Source organism: Hirundo rustica, chromosome 7, assembly GCF_015227805.2.
Source record: "Hirundo rustica isolate bHirRus1 chromosome 7, bHirRus1.pri.v3, whole genome shotgun sequence".
Taxonomy (NCBI): Eukaryota; Metazoa; Chordata; class Aves; order Passeriformes; family Hirundinidae; genus Hirundo; species Hirundo rustica.
The window spans coordinates 1,923,322-1,944,732 of NC_053456.1; the positions used below are offsets into that span (position 1 = coordinate 1,923,322).

Below are 21,411 nucleotides of genomic sequence, written 5' to 3' on the forward strand. Positions count from 1 at the left end.
TAAAGGAGGGAAAACAGCCGCTTTTCCACGGCCGTTCCCTTTATCGCCCCTTGTAATTCCGAATATAAACTGGCTTTAGGAGATCTTTCCCGGGTTGTGTGGAAGCACCAGCTCCAGCCCTGCAGACATTTGGATTTAATTACACCCGGAGCTGGTGGATTACTCAGGATTGTGCCATCTGTGAGGGCTGAGCCGGTGATTTTCCCCCTCCTGCCAAGGACGGGCTTAATTAGACATCACTGATTGCATCCTCCAGGAATGCACATTTTCCCAAGGCCCTGGGGCTCCCCTCGTCCTTTAACCTGTAGGTGATGCTGAACCCAGCAAAGCTCGGGCTTAACTTCCACAGAGCCCAGCTTTGCTGGGCTGAGCTGCTCCGAGACACACACACCCAGTTTGGGGAGGAACAGCAAGGATGAAGTCCTTGGATTTCAGATGGAATATCCAAATATCTTCTAGCTGTCCCAAAAAACCAAAGCCAAACCACAGGAAAGCCCTGCTAGCCGACCCAAAAAAACCTCAAACCATGGGAAACCCCTTCTAGCCGACCCCCAAAAACCCCAAGCCACAGGAAAACCCTTCTAGCTGACCCCTAAAAAACCCGAAACCGTGGAAAACTCTTCTAACTGATCCCGAAAAACCCAAACCTAAACAACAGGAAAACCCTTCTAGCTGACCCAAAAACCCCCAAACCATGGGAAAACCCTTCTAGCTGACCCCAAAAACCCTAAAGTACAGGAAAACCCTTCTAGCTGACCCCAAAAACCCTAAAGTACAGGAAAACCCTTCTAGCTGACCCAAAAGCCCCCAAACCATGGGAAAACCCTTCTAGCTGTCCCCCCAAAAAACCCCAAACCACAGGATAACCCTTCCAGCCCACCCAAAAACCCCTGAAGTACAGGAAAATCCTTCTAGGTGACCCAAAAGCCCCCAAACCATGGGAAAACCCTTCTAGCTGACCTCCAAAAATCCCAAACCACAGGAAAAGCCTTCTAGCTGACCCAAAAAACCCAAACCTAAACCACAGGAAAACCCTTGTAGCTGACCCCCCAAAAAATCCAAACCACAGGATAACCCTTCCAGCCAACCCAAAAAACCCTAAAGCACAGGAAAATCCTTCTAGGTGACCCAAAAACCCAAATCATGGGCAAACCCTTGTAGCTGACCCCAAAAAAACCAAACTTAAACAACAGGAAAAGCCTTCTAGCTGACCCCAGAAGACCCCAAACCACAGGAAAACCCTCCTAGGTGACCCAAAAGCCCCCAAACCATGGGAAAATCCTTCTAGCCGACCCCCAAAACCCCAAACCACAGGAAAACCCTTCTAGCTGACCCAAAAACCCCAAACCACAAGAAAAGCCTTCTAGCTGACCCAAAAAACCCAAACCTAAACCACAGGAAAACCCTTCTAGGTGACCCAAAAACCCAAACCATGGGCAAACCCTTGTAACTGACCCAAAAAACCCTAAAGTACAGGAAAACCCTTCTAGCCAACCCCCAAAACCCCAAACCACAGGAAACCCCTTCTAGCTGACCCCCAAAAAACCCAAAGCCAAACCATGGGAAAACCCTTCTAGCTGACCCAAAAAACCCCAAACCTAAACCACAGGAAAACCCTTGTACCTGACCCCAAAAACCCCAAACCACAGGAAAACCCTTCTAGCCGACCCCCAAACCCCCCAAACCATGGGAAAACTGCGGTTTAATTTCCCTCCTTCCCACCAGACCGGTTGGATTTAATTTGAATTTCGCCCCCGGTACCTCCATAGTGTGGGTTTTTCCTGACGAGGTCTGGCCATACGCAAAGATTGTGCCGTTGTAGCCTTCCAGAACATCTGCAAGGAGAAGGGAAAGCCATGAAAACTCTTTGGTGGCACCCTCAAGCTGAATTATCGGCATTTTTTAAGTCTTCACGGCGCTGAAGGCGAACTGTGTGAAGTCGTTTGTGTGATAAAAAAAAAAAAAACCTGGGGAAAATGATGAGTTGTTGAGCTAATTTTAGGCCAAAAAAAAAAAAAAAAAAAAAATCATCATAAAACCGGCATTTTAAAACCAGCAGGCAGCCTGGAGAAAATCCAACAAATTCACAGATATCCCTCATTATAAACTTCACAGTCTATTTTCCACTTCTGGTTCGCGGCCTCATTAATTTCCAAGCCCGTCTGCAAAGCAAGAGAAACGTCAAATGAGGAGGAATTTGAAAATCCGCTTCTCTCAGGGCAGGATGAGTAATTTGATATTGGGTTCAGATATCAAAATATTGACTTTGCAGTGGTTAATGCCCACTTCCAGCAGTCTGGGAGGGCTGTAAATCGTATTTGTGATGTTTCCCATCCTCTGGATCTCAATTAATAGAGGTTTCCATGCAAAAAAAAAAATTAATTAATGAAATTATAAAATACATATAATATATAAAAAATATTAAAATTATATATTTTATATAATATGTAATTATTATATAAATAATATATTTATATTATATTATTATATAATAATAATATAAATTATTATTATAATTTATATTATTATTATATAATAATATAATTATTATTATATTATTATAATAATATAATAACAGAGCCTGAGCTCTATTTTCGCCCAGGATTTTGGGAAGTGTCTGCTTTTCCGTTTGGCTCATGAAGACAATCCAGTTCCTCTCGCAGAGGATTTCATTCCTCTCACCGTTTTCAGAGCTTCCACAGGGGACATCAAACCCTCCACAGATTCCCAAAGCAGCACGCCCCGTAGGGCTGGAACAGCTCCCCAAACTTCCAGGAGCCAGAACTAATGATCCCTGCACTCCACAAATTCGGTTTTTATTGAAGGCTCACCCATCTGAGGGCAGAGCTGCTGAAATCAGACCCCTCTGAGGAGAATCCTGGCTCATTTCTGCTCTCCAGCACCAAATAATTTCCCCTCTGGTCCTTCCACCCCAGCTTGGGGTGCTCGAGGTTTGATCTGAGCGAGCCAAACAATTCCCTGCAGAGCTGCCCCTAAGGTTTGGAGCAGAACCACCCCCAAAAATTAAAATAAAGTAAAATAAAGTAAAATAAAATAAAATGAAATAAGATAAAATAAAATAAAATAAAATAAAATAAAATAAAATAAAATAGTAAGATATAATAAAATAAGATAAAATAATAAAATAGAATAAAATAGAATAAAATAAAATAAGTTAAAATAAAATAAGATAAAATAAAAAATAAAATAAAATAAAATAAAATAAAATAAAATAAAATAAAATAAAATAAAATAAAATAAAATACCAAGGGGAGCTTGGAGGGCATGAGGACACCCCAATGAGACAGAGGTTGGAAAATTCTAGCTGATCTTGATATTAAACTTAAAAGCATCCACTGTATTTTAGAATGGATTGTACATTATACAAGGCATTTAGTAAATATCGAGTGCTGTACCCGTTACCCTTTACGTATTTTAAAGCGGGACAAGCATCTAAAGCCCCTCAATGATTAAAAAAACCAAAACTAACCTAAACACAACAAGATAACAAGGCTAAGAATGCAAATAAAGAGAAAAACACAGACTCTCAGCCAGCAGAAACAAACTTCTTGCCTTAAAAAAGTGCCAAGAGAGCCAAAGCACACACACACACACACAAAAAAAGTAAAAAGTTCATTAAAGAAAACTCCATTTCCTTCATCTTCTAGAGACCCTCAGAAACCACCACAGCAAAGTAAACATACCCAGAAAAGCATAAAGTTAATTACAGAGCCAAAAAATATATTAAATATTTTAATATATTAAATATTTGTGTATATTTGTATATATTAATAGTTGTATACATTCAATCTTTTATATTTTAAAATGTCAAATAGAAACTATTTGATATACACATATTAAACTTGTATAAAATAAATTGTTCCACACTGTACATACGTAAGAGCGCAAAAAAAAAAAAAAAAAAAAAAAAAAAAAAAAAAAAAAAAGTAGTATTATTTTATTATCTCTAGTGTTATTTTAGTAAAGTTATTTTAGGAAAGTTTATTATTTTAGTAAAGTTTGTTATTTTAGTAAAGTTATTCCCCACGCATCTTGACATCAATTAAAATTACACACCACTCTAACAACTGTTATTAGTTGTGAAATCCTTTTCTGCCCCGTTTCACCACGAGGCCAGGGAACAACGAGGGTCCAAAACCCCTGGGGTGCTGCAGCGTGCTCCAAATCCAAGCCCGAGCTCCAGCACTCCCAGAAAAATCCCCAAAAAATCCCGGTGGGATTTGTGGGGTGTCCTGAGCAGGGCCAGGAGCTGTCTGAGGATCCCGTGGGTGCTCTCCAGCTCAGCACGGTCACAGCTTTATGAAAATCACCGAGGACGGATCGTCCAGCACCGAGAGTGATTTCAGCACCGGGGGAGTGCGGCCTGCGATTAAATTGCACCCCCCAAAAAAATTTGATTGTCAAGAGAAAAAAAGCTCGAAATTCCCACAGTTTAAGAAAGTTTTGTTCCCAGAGCCAGGGTGTTTTCCACCAGGTACCTGTGTTCTCACTCCAGTTTTAAATGTAAAATCTCTGCATGCAAAGCAACTCCCAAACCTTCCACACTCCATCCTCCCACTCGATTTTACAGACATTTCACCGAGCTGCACGGAGAACACACTTTTTGCCCCTAAAAATCCAAGCGTTTGTGTGGAATAACGAGGAGAGAATACAGAACAACTGCTGCAAATCCTTTAGACAAACCCTTAAAAAAGGAAATACTTGGAATTACTGACGCTAAACTCTCCTTCAGACATCCCAACACTCATTACCCAGTGTTTAAACAGCTTGAGGGCACAGAAAGAAATCTTTTTTACCTTGAGGAGGTATAATAAACAAAGGCAACACCTACCTTTGACAATCTGCTTGGCACAGGCATTATAAACTTGCTCCTGGGTTGTGTTGGGAGGTAACACCCTGTCGAAGACGTAGGGCTTCCCCTGCTGCAGACAGAGGAGAAACCTCATGAGATAAAGAGCATTTCATACACAGGATCACCCCAGTTTAACACAAACTCCGTGAGATAAAGAGCATTTCACACACAAGATCACCCAGTTTAATTTAACACACACAAACCCCATGAGATAAAGAACATTTCATACACAGGATCACCCCAGTTCAACACAAACTCCATGAGATAAAGAACATTTCATACACAGGATCACCCCAGTTTAATTTAACACACACAAACTCCATGAGCTAACGAACATTTCATACACAGAATCACCCCAGTTTAGCAGCCTGGTTTAACAAAAACCTCATGAGATAAAGAATATTTCATGCACTCAATCACCCCAGTTTAACAGCATGGTTTAACACACACAAACTCCATGAGATAAAGAACATTTCATGCACTCGATCACCCCAGTTCAGCAGCCTGGTTTAACATAAACTCCATGAGATAAAGAACATTTTATACACTCAATCACTCCAGTTTAATTTAACACACAAACTCCATGAGAAAGAACATTTCATACACTCGATCACCTCACTTTAACACACACAAACTCCATGAGCTAAAGAGAACATTTAATGCACTTGATCACTCCAGTTTAACAGCCTGGTTTATCACAAACTCCATGAGATAAAGAACATTTCATGCAGAGGATCACCCCAGTTTAATTTAACACACAAACTCCACAAGACAGAACATTTCATACACTCGATCACCTCAGTTTAACACACAAAAACCCCATGAGATAAAGAACATTTCATGCACTCGATCACTCCAGTTTAACAGCCTGGTTTATCACAAACTCCATGAGCTAAAGAACATTTCATACACTCAATCACCCCAGTTTAACATACACAAACTCCATGAGCTAAAGAACATTTCATACACTCAATCACTCCAGTTTAACATACACAAACTCCATGAGCTAAAGAATATTTTATGCACTTATCACCCCAGTTTAACAGCCTGAAATGCAGCATTTCCCACAGAGGAAACCCTTCAGAGCGCTGGGCAGGAGGATGTTTTGTGGCCTGAACAGATCTGACGTTTTGGGTGCTCCAAACCCAAATCCTTTCTGTGGCTGGCAAATAAAAGGTGGCACAAGTTCCCTGTGTGCTCACGGCGGGGTCACAGCCACGGGTGTGGGAGACAAGCAGCTGGAACAGCAGCAGGAGATGGATATTTGCTTTCCCTCCTGGGAATTTAGGGGGGAATAGCCATGGAAATATTATGGGAATAGTTAGGCAAGTATCAGGGCAATAACAATGGGGGAATAACTGCAAATATTGGTGGAATAACCGGGTAAATATTGGGGAAATAATCCTGGAAATATCAAAGAAAAAACCCCTGTAAATATTGGGAGAATAATCCTGTAAATATTGGGGCCATAACCCTGTAAATATCAAGGGAATCATCCTGCAAATATGAAGGGATGAACCCTGTAAATACTGTGAGAATAATCTTGCAAATATCAGGGGAATAACCCTGTAAATATCAAAGAAAAAACCCCGTAAATATTGGGGCCATAACCCTGTAAATATCAAGGGAATCATCCTGTAAATATCAAGGAATCATGCTGTAAATATGAAGGGATGAACCCTGTAAATATTGAGAGAATAATCCTGAAAATAATTGGGGTAATAGCCATGTAAATTTGGGGGGAATAATCCTGGAAATATCAAAGGGAATATCCTGTAAATATCAAGGGAATAACCCTGTAATTATTAGGGAAATAACCTTGTAAACTTCAAGGGAATAACCCTGTAAATATTGGGGCCATAACCCTGTAAATATCAGGGAAATAACCTTGTAAACTTCAAGGGAATAACCCTGTAAATATTGGGGCCATAACCCTGTAAATATCAAGGGAATCATCCTGTAAATATCAAGGGAATAAGCCTCTAAATATAGGGAAAATAACCCCGCAAATAAAGAGGGAATAACCCTGTAAATATCAAAGAAAAAAACCTGTAAATATTGGGGCCATAACCCTGTAAATATCAAGGGAATCATCCTGTAAGTATCAAGGAATCATGCTGTAAATATGAAGGGATGAACCCTGTAAATATTGAGAGAATAATCCTGAAAATAATTGGGGTAATAGCCATGTAAATTCGGGGGGAATAATCCTGGAAATATCAAAGGGAATATCCTGTAAATATCAAGGGAAAAGCCTTGTAAACATCAAGGGAATAACCCTTTAATTATCGGGGAAATAACCTTGTAAACTTCAAGGGAATAACCCTGTAAATATTGGGGCCATAACCCTGTAAATATCAAGGGAATCATCCTGTAAATATCAAGGTAATAAGCTTCTAAATATAGCGAAAATAACCCCGCAAATATAGAGGGAATAACCCTGTAAATATCAAAGAAAAAATCTGTAAATATTGGGAATAACCCTGTAAATATTGGGGCCACAACCCTGTAAATATTGAGAGAATAACCCTGTAAATACCGGGGGTAATAGCCATGTAAATTTTGGGGGAATATGCCTCTAAATATTGGGGGAATAACTCTGCAAATATTGGTGGAATAATCCTGTAAATATCAAGGAAATCATCCTGTAAATATTGGGAGAATAATCCTGTAAATATTGGGGGAATAGACATGTAAATATTGGGCCAATAACCCTGTAAATATCAAGGGAAACATGCTGAACATATGAAGGGGTGAATCATGTAAATATTGGGAGAATAATCCTGTAAATATTGGGGGAATCTTTATGTGAACATTGGGTTAATAGCCATGTAAATATCAAGGGAATAATCCTGGAAACATTGGGGGAATAACCTTGTAAACATCAAGGGAATAACCCTATAAATATTGGGGGAACAATCCTGTAAATATTAGGGGAATAATCCTGGAAATATTGGGGGAATAACCCTGTAAATATCAAGGATTATCCCTGTAAATATCAAAAGAAAAACCCTGTAAATACTGGGGGAATAGCCAAGTAAATATTGGGGCAGTAACCCTGTAAACATTTGCAAAGGGTTCGCTGTTCACTCCTACAAACCCGTGAAAGCTGTGCTGCAAGAAAAGCCCAGAGCTGAGAGAAATTAATTTACAGATCCTGAGTTCTGCTGAGCCCGATGTGACCCAGAATCGCCCCAGTGCAGTCCCAGCACTCCACTGGTTCCATTTCCATGCTGAACGTCCAAAAGCACAGCTGGGACCCAAAGCAGGCAGCCCATGCCAGCTACGTCACCCCAAACTCATATTTTGTTCAGAAACTGTTGTGATTTTCACCCTCAGTGCCACCAAAGCCCCTGGTGCCGAGCGGGAAGTGCTCCACACTGACATTTGGAATGGCACTGGTGTCACCCCGACCCCTGAGCTCCCCAATTCCCAGGCTGAGAGGTTTTTATCTTCTTTTCTTCCTGTTAGAGCCGGGATTAATGCATGGGAGTCGCAGTTTTGTGTTTGGACTCGGTGTTTGTTAATTCTTATCTATAGCACAGCCTCATGAGCCGTGAGCTCTAACTAACAAGGTAGAAACTGGAGATGCCTCTAACTCTTCCTAAGGTTATTTAAGCATAAACCATCCAATATCGAGATGACACCAATATTATTTATGCTTTTAACCCAATACCTGACCACACAAGGCCTGCAATGTGGGCCTTTTTCATCCAGTTAGAAAAAGACACCAGGAACCCAGAAGATGAAGGTGAAGGACTTGGACAATGCTTTAAATTCTCCATATTGCCTCATATATATTACTACATAAACCCTTAAACTCTAAGTTTTTCACGCTGTGAGATCACACAATACCATTCAAACTCCACACCCACAACCCCAGTGCTGTCAGTCAATTTTGGAAGCTGTTCCACGGCCTCAGCTCAAATGCAGAGCTCGCTTGAGGGTCGGTGCCTGTCAGCACAGAGAGCCTGAAATTTTCAATTTCCAGAATTCCAGCACCATGACTGGCATTCCCACACGGATACATGGCGCAGCGCTCCCAGAAACCCTTGATCCCGCCTTGCAACGACATTCACTGCTCACAAGCCAGACGCACGCCAGCAGCCCCGAAACCAGCTGGGTGTGACACTTCAAAGGCTGATCAATCCTCCAGACAGAGCTCTGCTCCCCCCCAGCCCCACCCCAGCACTGCATTCGCGTCGAAAACACCAATCCCGCGTTGAAAACACCAATCCCCCCTTGAAAAGACCAATCCCACATGGAAAACACCAATCCTGTGTTGAAAACACCAATCCCACTTTGAAAACAACAACCCCGCGTTGAAAACACCAATCCCCCGTTGAAAACACCAATCCCACTTTGAAAACACCAATCCCCCGTTGAAAACACCAATCCCCCCTTGAAAACACCAATCCCCCCTTGAAAACACCAATCCCCCCTTGAAAACACCAATCCCCCCTTGAAAACACCAATCCCCCCTTGAAAACACCAATCCCCCCTTGAAAACACCAATCCCAAATTGAAAGCACCAATCCCACACTGAAAACACCAATCCCACACTGAAAACACCAATCCCACACTGAAAACACCAATCCCACACTGAAAACACCAATCCCACACTGAAAACACCAATCCCACACTGAAAACACCAATCCCACACTGAAAACACCAATCCCACACTGAAAACACCAATCCCAAATTGAAAACACCAATCCCAAATTGAAAACACCAATCCCCCGTTGAAAACACCAATCCCCCGTTGAAAACACCAATCCCCCGTTGAAAACACCAATCCCCCGTTGAAAACACCAATCCCCCGTTGAAAATACCAATCCCACACTGAAAACACCAATCCCACACTGAAAACACCAATCCCAAATTGAAAGCACCAATCCCAAATTGAAAGCACCAATCCCACATTGAAAACACCAATCCCACATTGAAAACACCAATCCCACATTGAAAACACCAATCCCACATTGAAAACACCAATCCCACATTGAAAACAACAATCCCACATTGAAAACAACAATCCCCCATTGAAAACACCAATCCCCCACTGAAAACACCAATCCCCCACTGAAAACGGACACGTGGCATCCTTGTCACCTCCCCTCAGAGCTCCTGGTGTTCCCCCCTCTCCCAGGCGCTGCTGCTGAGGCCTCCAAGGCTGAGGAGGCGGCAGGAACCCGATGTCAGCTGAGGGAGGTGCCCCGGTGCCGAGGCTCTGCTCCATGGACCTGTTTTTGTCACGCTTGGATTCGAATTCCAGAGGTCACATCGGGAGCTTCCCCTCGCCTGCTCCTCCAGCTCGGGGGGAAAAGGAGGCAGTTTGCTGTCATGTGTGCTCCTGGGGTTTTGGAGTTCCAGGATTTCCAGGATGTAATTCCTGGGCTTGGAGCCATCCAGGCACTCCATTGTACGACTCAAGGCCGGAGAGGTGACTCCTGATTCCAGATCCCCCACACACGGCCCCACGTCCAGGAAAAGTGGGGGAACCAGCCAGCACCTACCCCAAATTCTGTCTCTCCAGAGCTTCCCATGCTGGCATGCCAGCCAAAGCCCTAAGCAGAGCCGCCCAAATATTCCAGAACCATCTCCCAGATTCCCAGAATTTTACCTCCTTACCCCCATTTCGCTCATCCCAAGCTCCAAGGCAACAAGGCCAAAAATCCCTGGGATACCCAACATCCAAGATCCATTTATACCCCAAGCTCCAAGGAAACAAGGCCCAAAATCCCAGGGTTACACAACCTCCAAGATCCATCCATTCCCTTCATGCCTGAGCTGAGGCTCAGAGCATCCCACACCTGGAATGTCAGCCCCAAAAAAACCCCGATTCCATCCTCATTGGAAGAGGCACTGCCTGCAAATGGGATTTATGTGCCCTGAAAAGCTGCACATGTAGAACAGCAGCCCATAAATCCGTTCCACGGGTCAGGATTCCTCCTCAGGAGGTTTTTTTTTTGGGGAAGGCTGGAAATGTCTGAAGGGAATAAAGGAATCACAGAACGTCTTCATTGACTGCACAAAATGAGGGCAGTTGTAGGGGTTTGGGGGAGGGATTTTGGGCTTCAAATCCACCTTAATCCTCATTCTTTGTTCAGGAGTTCCTGGTTGGATCTGTGGTGTTGCAGAAGCGTTGGGATCTCCCTGCGTCACCTCATTCCAGCTTCCTGAGCCTTTCCTTCTGTGCCCCGCCCTGCCACACCCACACAGCTTTTGGGGTTTGTTTGCGGTGTTGTTGCCATCTCTTCGCTTCTGACCGATTTTTCTCAAAGGCAACAAAAGCCACATCCACCCTCCAGCCCCCAAGGGTTTGCCCCGAACAGAAGGGATAACGAGCAACCATGAGAATCCCGGTTTTTGGCGTGCTCCTTTTCTCCCTGTTGTCACCTTCAGAAGTGCCAGAACCGCTCTCATTTATTTTTTTTTTTTTTCAGCTGTAACTCATCCTGCATTAAATACCAAAATCAGGAAGCAATTCCAGTGACAAGCAGCCAGAAATAAAATGTTATTTTCTAAGCGATGCCAACGATTTCATCCGTGCACCTCCACATATTATTTTCCGAACTTCCTCACGACGTGCAGTGTATTATCTGCCACCCATAAATCACATTTCCCTTCCTTCCAGCAGCCCCCCTGACAATCTGTTCCATTAACTTGCGCCACTGCTGCATAATGGGGCTGGGATAAGTGCTCTGATCCACCCACACAATTCCTGCTGGAGCTGTATTGACAGCCAGAGAGATTCTGCTCTGGCCCCTGGATACCACCAGGAATTCTATTCAGACGTATTGACAATTATTGTTTCACTCCTTTAGTTTCCTACTGAGTCAAAAAAAAAAAAAAAAAAAAGAAATAAAGAGGATTTATTTAAAGCACGAAAAGGAATTTCACCATAAACCCCAAATTTACCAAAGCAGCGTCTCAGAGCGGCGCTGTCACCAGAAGCTTCGATTCAAGAAATGAAAGATAACTGAACACATTTCCTGCTTTGATAAATAAATCAATCAGCCCCAACTCCCCAGAATTCCCCAGAGAGAGGAAATGAGGAGAGCTCAGTGCTCAGAGCTGCCCGCCGAGGGTGAGAAGCCCTGATGGAATTTCGGGATGAACCCCCTGTGATCCCCAAGGCGGACTCCAGCCCTGGGTGTGCAGGTTTGTGATGTGAAGGGAGATGACAGCTCACCTTCAGGCATCGGAATCCACTCCCAGACCAATCCCCTCCACAAAAAAAACCAACTTTATAAAGACCATGGGCAAGGTGAGACGGCTCGGAACAGAATTCCCAGCTGCTTGAGAGGAAAGGGACCAGACAGACAACAAAATGTTTGGATTTGATTTTGGGTGGCTGGGAGGAGGCATTTGAGCGTGATGGGGGATTTTAGCCTGAAACCATCCCCCAAAATCAGAGATTCTCACAGGTCACACACAGGAGCACAAAGCCCAGGGGCAGGACCCTGAAAAGTTTTCCAGAGAAGCTGTGGCTGCCCCTGGATCCCTGGAAGTGCCCAGGGCCAGGATGGACGGGGCTGGGAGTACCCTGGGATGGTGGAAGGTGTCTCTGGAAAAACTGGACAGGCTTTAAGGTCTCTTCCAACCCCAATCCCACAGGATTCCCTACGTTTGGGATTCCCTTTTCCCGCCTGAGCAGTGCAATCACTCAGGGAAATTAAAAATGCCAAATCACCCAGCCCGGCCTGAACCCCCTTGGCCGTGCTGAATTTGTCACTGTCACCCTGGGCTCAGGCCAGGGAGTTTTGTGGGATGATCCCAGAGAGGATTTCTCGCACCTCACACCCCAAATTTACGGCACCACGGCCAGCACGGGCGCAGGTACCGGAGCCGCAGGACGTGGAGCAGCTGAATTCACGGAGAATTGTTTCCCAGATTAGTTTCCAGCACCCTAAATGCTCTTGGAGAGGGTTTATAAATAAAAGATGGAAAAGTGCAGGCCTGGAGGGCGGAATCTTTTCAAACCCTCACCGGTGGCAGTGGGGCTGGGGAGTCGAGCTGCTCCCTCAGAAGGTGGAATAAAACACATTCCTTCCCCCAGAGCAGGAATTAAAGCCTCCTCTCCCTTTGAAAACGGAGAGGCCACAATTGCCAAAGGCTCCCTCCATTCCCAAGCGGGATAAATGGCTGGCCCTGCAAATTCCCCCTGGAATTCCAGAGAACTTTTTCGATGGAAGGGATTCTCTTCCCCCACAGGTCACAGGGATGCTGCAGCTGACAAAGCCTAAGAAATAAATAGGATCCATCCCATTCTCCTGGAGCCATCTATCTCTGCTGAGGATTGAAAATGTGGTCGAGAACAAATGGAGAAAATAAAAGCATGTCAGAAAAAAACCCAGCAAAATTCAGCTGTACTGACTCAGGAAATGCTGCTGCCATCCCAATTCCCTTTTCTGTGTCAGCCTGCCCTGTAAAAACATTGGAACAGCAGCAAAATCACCCAGTGGGTGAAAATCCAGAACCCCTGGGTGAAAAAAGAATAAGGAAATTTATTCAGAATAACCTGAGTATGCTGCAGAGTTAAACCAAAAAGAAAAAAAACCCAAAACACAACAACAAACAAACAAACAAAAACAACAAAAAAAAACCTTCAAAATCCCTTAAATCTTGGTAATATTCCTAAAACTCCTCTGGAAAATCAGTGAAACCAAGGAGCCCTGCTTGAGCAGGCACTGCAGAGCAACTGGAGTCAAACCCAGCATTACTTTTTGCAGAGGGGGGGTTTAATTATTGATTAGCCTAATGAATATTTCTGCGGAGCTGATGGAGTTTGGCTCGTGATCCACTTTCAGCTCTCAGTGCCAGCAGAAAGAACTTTTAACTCCTTGCAACCAATCTCCCCCTCAGAAAACATCATTTCGGGGTGAATCCACAGCTCAGGAAATCAAACCTTGGGAATTGTTTTTAAAGCTATTCTTCCACCTTGAAGCACGACCTGGGAAAAAAAAAGGCTCTTCCAGAAAGGAAGTGTAAAGATCTCCCAAAGCTATTAAAAAACCCTCTTGAGCAACATTTTTTTTTGCATAGTTCTGACACAGCAATACTCAGAGTAGCAGCTCTCTCATCATTATTGACTTGCACTGGTGCAACCAAGTCGTTGCCAGACCCAAAATTATGCAAATTTTCTCCAGTTTTCACCAGGCACCAGCATTTCACTCGACCTAGTCCCTTGCAGCGATGGGAGAAGAGAATTTGGTCATTTCTATTGATTATCAACCAATGCAAATTAATGGTTTTGACAGAAAAGGCAGAAAAATATTCTTTGCAGAAGGAAAGAGAAAGGAAAGTGCCATAATTCATCAGGCCTGAGACCCCTCTAACACAAGGTGGTTTTGGAGTAATTGAGAATGAAAAGAGAGCAGTGGATATCAGGGAAAGTTTCTTCCCAGGAAGAGTGACCAGGTCCTCACCCTTGGAGGGATTTAAAATCCACGTGGATGTGGCATTTGGGGACATGGGGCAGTGGTGGCCTTGGGGACAGGCTGGATTCAATCACCTTAGAAGTGATTTCCAACCCAAATTCTCTGATTCCACGATTGTCTGTTCTGTAAAAAACCCGACCCTTGACTTTTCCTAAATCCAACACCTGGCTTATCTGAGCCTGAGTTCCCGGAATGGTTTGGGTTGGAAGCCAACCAAACCCATTTTTGGCTGGGTTAAAGCCCATCTCATCCAGCCCCTGCCAGGGGCAGGGACACCTCCCACTGTCCCAGTTATCCCTGGTTATTCCAAGCCCCATCCAGCCTGCCCTTGGACATTTCCAGGGATCTCCAGGGGCAGCCACAGCTTCTCTGGGCTGCCCACCCTTGTGAGGGAAAATTTCCTGCTAATATTTAACCTGAATCTGCCCTCCTTCAGCAAAGGTTTAGATTAAACTGGTTTAACTGACCTTTAACTACTGTTTAGGGAGCTTCATGGCTCCCTTTTCACAGCACCAAAACTCAAAATCAAACCCATGCCTGGGCAGCTCCTGGAGGAGCAGTGGAAGAAAGGTCAGACAAGGATAAGCCATGGGTGGAGCAGGGTTTAGGATATTCCAAAAAAAAAAACCCCAAAAAAAGCGGAAGAGGTGGAAGGTTCTAAACAAAGCAGATTTGGGGGAAGGCCCAAGGAGCTCCGGCAGCCCAGACTCCATCCCAGCCGTGCCTGGCAGCGCTGTGCTAATCCCTGCTTTGTTAAACCCATCACTGCCGGCCTGATGGGGTCACGGGGAGATTTGTAATGGGATCCTGAGCCCGGAGCCAAATCCAGCCCGGGGCAGGAGAGGTCACAGGGCAGTGCTGGGCCCGGGAGCAGCTTCCCTGTCAGCAAAAACCAGGATGGAGGGGATCAGGGGACAATCGTGGTCACCCCAAGGGCGGCAGAGGGAGATCCTTCCACCTCCCTGCAGAGGAAGCATTTCCCGAGCTCACGCTGCCACGCTGCTCTGGTGTACACAACTCAGGGATAAATCCAGAATTGTGTGGCCGAATCCTGAGGGAAAAATTCCTGGAGGGTCTCAATCACAACAGCACCGAGCCCCTGGGCACATCTCTGCCCGCCAGACCTTCACCTGTGCAGGGCCAAAACACCCCAGGACGTCGGGACGAGGACACCAAAGAGCTCTGCTCTCATCCCACCGTCACCACCTGCGGCAGATCATTCTGCTCTGCCCTCCAGAACCCCGAATCTCCAGGGTCCCCAATTCCAGGAGAGAGGGAGAGAGCATCCATCATTTCCAGCATCTGCAATCCGACAGAGCAACCGCGGCCCAGGGCTCAGGGAACGATCAATGCCCCGGTTCCCTGTGAATTCTCAAATTCGCTGCTTCATTTCACTTCCTAAACGTGCTGGGAGCTGGAACGCTCGTGGATCTGATGCTGCAGCAGGATTTGCAAAGCCTGGACGGTGGGACAGAAACGTTCTCCCTGCTCTGCACCGGCCCCCAACCCCGCTAAAACCTCGGGAGACAAAAACGCGGAGCGGGACTGCCAAGGACGAGGGCAGCGCCACGGCTCCTGCGCTTCCCTGCAGCTTTTCCGTGGGAAAGGGACGCTCCAAAGGGCTGGAAGGGCAGCACGGGGCAGGTTTGAGGTGCGGCTGCCCCAGCAGCTCCACGGCGCCGCGGCCTCGACCCGCATCCATCGGGAACGGCGCGAATCCCAAGGACGGCAGAGCAGCGGTGAGGGGAGGGTGGCAGAGCCTCCGCAGGCACAGGGGTTCCGTGCAGAGCAGCTGCTCCTGGAGAAAAGTTCTTCCAGCAGGGATGGAGAGGAGGGATCCAGCTGCAGGGGCAGGCACGAGCGCCCTGGGCCCCTCAGAGCGCCGGGGATGGGGCACCGGGACACGGCCAGGGTGGGGCCACAGCTGAAATACCTGCTCAAAATGTGTGCCACAGCTGAAATACCTGCTCAAAATGTGACACAACCAAAATACCTGCTCAAAATGTGTGCCACAGCTGAAATACCTGCTCAAAATGTGTGCCACAGCTGAAATACCTGCTCAAAATGTGTGCCACAGCCGAAATACCTGATCAAAATGTGTGCCACAGCTGAAATACCTGATCAAAATGTGTGCCACAGCTGAAATACCTGCTCAAAATGTGTGCCAAGCTGAAATACCTGCTCAAAATGTGTGCCACAGCTGAAATACCTGATCAAAATGTGTGCCACAGCTGAAATACCTGATCAAAATGTGACACAACCAAAATACCTGATCAAAATGTGTGCCACAGCTGAAATACCTGATCAAAATGTGTGCCACAGCTGAAATACCTGATCAAAATGTGTGCCACAGCTGAAATACCTGCTCAAAATGTGTGCCACAGCTGAAATACCTGATCAAAATGTGTGACACAGCTGAAATACCTGATCAAAATGTGTGCCAGAACCAAAATACCTGCTCAAAATGTGTGCCACAGCTGAAATACCTGATAAAAATGTGACACAACCAAAATACCTGATCAAAATGTGTGCCAGAACCAAAATACCTGCTCAAAATGTGTGCCACAGCCGAAATACCTGATCAAAATGTGTGCCACAACCAAAATACCTGCTCAAAATGTGTGCCAGAACCAAAATACCTGCTCAAAATGTGTGCCACAGCAAAAATACCTGCTCAAAATGTGTGCCACAGCTGAAATACCTGATCAAAATGTGTGACACAGCTGAAATACCTGATCAAAATGTGTGACACAGCTGAAATAGCTCATCAAAACGTGTGACACAACCAAAATACCTAACCAAAATGTGTGACACAGCTGAAATACCTGCTCAAAATGTGTGGCAGAACTGAAATACCTGCTCAGAATGTGTGCCACAGCCAAAATACCTGCTCAGAACCTGTGCCACAGCCGAAATACCTGCTCAAACCCCATCCCTCACCTGCTCACCTGAAATACCTGCTCAGAACATGTGCCACAGCTGAAATACCTGCTCAAAATGTGTGACACAGCTGAAATACCTGATCAAAATGTGTGCCAGAACCAAAATACCTGCTCAAAATGTGTGCCACAGCTGAAATACCTGATCAAAATGTGACACAACCAAAATACCTGCTCAAAATGTGTGCCAGAACCAAAATACCTGATCAAAATGTGTGCCACAGCCGAAATACCTGATCAAAATGTGTGCCACAGCTGAAATACCTGATCAAAATGTGTGCCAGAACCAAAATATCTGATCAAAATGTGTGCCACAGCTGAAATACCTGATCAAAATGTGACACAACCAAAATACCTGCCCAAAATGTGTGCCACAGCTGAAATACCTGCTCAGAATGTGTGCCACAGCTGAAATACCTGCTCAAAATGTGACACAACCAAAATACCTGCTCAAAATGGGTGCCACAGCAAAAATACCTGCTCAAAATGTGTGCCAGAAACAAAATACCTGATCAAAATATGTGACACAGCTGAAATACCTCCTCCAAATGTGTGCCAGAACCAAAATACCTGCTCAGAACCTGTGCCACAGCCAAAATACCTGCTCAAACCCCATCCCTCACCTGCTCACCTGAAATACCTGCTCAGAACATGTGCCACAGCTGAAATACCTGATCAAAATGTGACACAGCTGAAATAGCCCATCAAAATGTATGAGACAACCAAAATACCTGATCAAAATGTGTGCCACAGCTGAAATACCTGATCAAAATGTGCCACAGCTGAAATACCTGATCAAAATGTGTGCCACAGCTGAAATAGCTCATCAAAATGTACAACACAACCAAAATACCTGATCAAAACGTGTGCCACAGCTGAAATACCTGATCAAAACGTGTGCCACAGCTGAAATACCTGCTCAGAACGTGTGCCACAGCTGAAATACCTGATCAAAATATGTGACACAGCTGAAATACCTGTTCAAAATATGTGCCACAACCAAAATACCTGATCAAAAAGTGACACAACCAAAATACCTGCTCAAAATGTGTGCCACAGCTGAAATACCTGCTCAGAACCTGTGCCACAGCTGAAATACCTGCTCAGAACCTGTGCCACAGCTGAAATACCTGATCAAAATGTGACACAGCTGAAATACCTACTCAGAACGTGTGCCACAGCTGAAATAGCTGCTCAAACCCCATCCCTCACCTGAAATACCTGCTCAGAACCTGTGCCACAGCTGAAATATCTACACAAAATGTGTGCCACAGCTGAAATACCTGATCAAAACGTGTCACAGCCGAAATAGCTGCTCAAAATGTGTGCCACAACCAAAATGCCTGCTCAGAACGTGTGCCACATCTGAAATAGCTGCTCAAACCCTGTGCCATACCCAAAATACCCACTCAAACCCCGTGCCATACCCAAAATACCCACTCAAACCCCGTGCCATACCCAAAATACCCACTCAAACCCTGTGCCATACCCCAAATACCCACTCAAACCCCGTGCCATACCCAAAATACCTAATCAAACTCAGTGTCATACCAAAATACCTGCTCAAACCCTGTGCCCCACCCTAAATACCCACTCAAACCCATCCCTCACCCCAAATACCTGCTCAAACCCTGTGCCACACCCAAAAAACCTGCTCAAACCTGATTTAATAGGAGCACTGAGGAAGATCAGCTCCTGCAGGAAGGAATGCACAGGAACATCGGTGTTTCACACAGTTTTTGGGCCCCACTACAAAATCACTGACCTCCTTCCCCCCTAACAACATTCCACCTGTTTCTTTCACCTTCCAATCCTCACCTGCTTGCCCGGTTTCCTCTCCTCTTTCCCTTTCTAGCCCTCATCATCTGGGGAGAACCAAAGAAGCAGAAAACTCTGAATTTTACTCGAAATGTCCAAATCTCACCATTCGGGCACCGAACCTGCCCGAGCACAAGCACTCAGGAAACAGGTGGTGATACAAAAATCCTAAGTTTTAATAATGTTTTTAAAAAGCAAGGCTTCTTTCCCTGATGTAGCAGGGCCTGGGAGAGCTTAGATAGGAAATGGCTGAAGAGAGACCTCGATGGTGTTTAGAAAAGCTGATAATTTGTGGGGGGCAGAGTTATCCTATCCTATCCTATCCTATCCTATCCTATCCTATCCTATCCTATCCTATCCTATCCTATCCTATCCTATCCTATCCCATCCCAGCTAATAAAATTGTGCCAGGTAATTGGACAAACAGAGACCAAAAATCCCTGACAAAAAACCCATTCCAAACCAGAATTGCTGCTCCCTCCGTCTCTGCAGCAGCTGTCCGGAGGAAAAGCAGAATGTTGGAGTCTTGCATCCCTGGTAAATTAATACCAATAAAGGCAATCATCAAGGAATTCGGACTTGTTGAAATCAAAATCACAAATTGGAGGGGAATTGCAGCCGCATTCGGTGGGGAGAACACCTCCACCAGCTCGTCCCACCCTGAGGCACAGGTGGGGACAGGTTTTGCTTCCCTGCACAGCTGGCAAAGGGCGCTGGGTGTGTTACTGCAGCCCAAACACTCGCAGTAATGCGAATAAAAGCGGCATTTCTGAGCTGGCAGAACACACACACAGCGCAAAACCCTCCGGTGCCCCCCGTCAGCACAAAGAGCTGCAGAGTTTCCTTTCTGAACTGCGCTGCTTGGCCTTCCTTTGGTCATTTTTTAGAGAGGTTTTATGAGCAAAAATAGATTTTTTTTTTTTTTTCCTGGCTCGTGACCCTTGCCGCTCCCTCCCTGCAGCAAGAAGTGCATTAGAGCTTTGCAGAGAGCTCGCATCTCCTCCAGCACAGCAGTGCTGGATTCTGCTGAATTCTCCCCCAAAACAGAGAATTATCTGGCAGCAAACCAGGTTTAGCAGTGCTGGTGCGTTCCCGGTGCGCTTTTCCCCAGCTCCAGAGGCTCTGATCCTCGAGTTCAACGCTTCCAGCCACGAGTGAAAGCTCTGCTGCTCCTCCCGGACACGCCAGGACAGGGGAGAGGAGGGAAACACCACCAGCTATAAAATGACAGCCCTGTACACAAATAAAAATGACAGCACCTGGTGGCTCTTATGTAAACCAAGCCTCGTAATCTGATTTTTCAACAGCAGAAACAAAGCCAAGCCTGCAAAACACCGGGGCTGGCGACTAGCAGGGGGTAAGGGGGTGCTAATAATAATTAAGAGGGTGATTTAATAATATTTTCTTTTTACATTAACATAAGCACTTTCTCTTGCTGACAAGCCCCAAGCCATTCAGCAGGATTCAGCCTCCAGCCACCCCCAGCATCTGGCACAGTTTTAAGGCGAAAACGACCCAAACCAAACAAAACCCAGCGCCCAGAGCAATGGAAATGGGATCTTTTCCTCTGAATTCCCACCCCCACCACGGCTGCTGCAGCTTTCCCCAGATGATTTCCTCCAAACCAGCCTGAAGGGAGCACAGGCAGCTCCCACGGCCCCACCAAAAAAATCTGAAATATCCGGAATTTCAGCCTCCAAACCTACTGCAGATCAGAGGAAAGCCAGGGAGCTGATCACTGGGAAGTCAAATCCAGGTTTGTCCAGTTCCATACAAAGTTTGCATCCCAAACTTTGCATCCCAAAGAGCCCAAATCCAAGCTCTGCTGAGGAAAACGGACGAACGGCAGCATCAGGAGCAATCACAATTTACCCAGCGCTGCTTTTGGTGAAACAGCACGGGGATTTACCACAAAACAGAACAAAGAAGGGCTCCTTTGAAGGGAAACACCATAAATATCCCGTATTTAGTGCTTCACTCCGATCCATCCTGGCACAAACCCAGGTGCTCCCATTTCCCCCCAGCTCCCCGCAGCATTCCCGCTTCCCTCCTGCCAAATCCCACAGCTCCAGCATCGCACGAAGCACAGAAATAAGTTTGGTTTGGTTTGGTTTTTTGTGCTGGCAGTGGCTTTGTTTGAAGTCCGTGGCTGAGTTTACTCCGTGACACCCAGAAAATCCGGGCTGCACACGAAGCAAACGTTTTACTCCAGGAAAAAAAACCAAACCAAAACAAAACGCGTCTCTCCACGTGCTCCTGTGGAGCGAGATTAATTCTGCTTTCAGGATTTGTTTGCTGGACTGTTTTGCTTTGAAGTTAAACTGCGAAAGATGCCACG

General features: G+C 45.5%; 1 protein-coding gene across 2 annotated transcripts in view; it reads right to left on the bottom strand.

The window, feature by feature from the left end:
• The window catches only part of KIF5C (kinesin family member 5C), a 77,903-nt gene that overhangs the window by 44,840 nt on the left and 11,652 nt on the right, over positions 1-21,411 (bottom strand). For both annotated transcript variants that reach the window (XR_005701628.2, XM_040069627.2), the window contains exons 2-3: positions 4,853-4,943; positions 1,762-1,835 (exon numbers count right to left, since the gene is read on the bottom strand). Coding sequence is in view for 1 of the 2 variants with exons in the window: in XM_040069627.2 (XP_039925561.1) it covers positions 1,762-1,835; positions 4,853-4,943 (165 nt within the window). In the remaining variant the exon portion in view is untranslated. The remainder of the gene's footprint in view (positions 1-1,761; positions 1,836-4,852; positions 4,944-21,411) is intronic.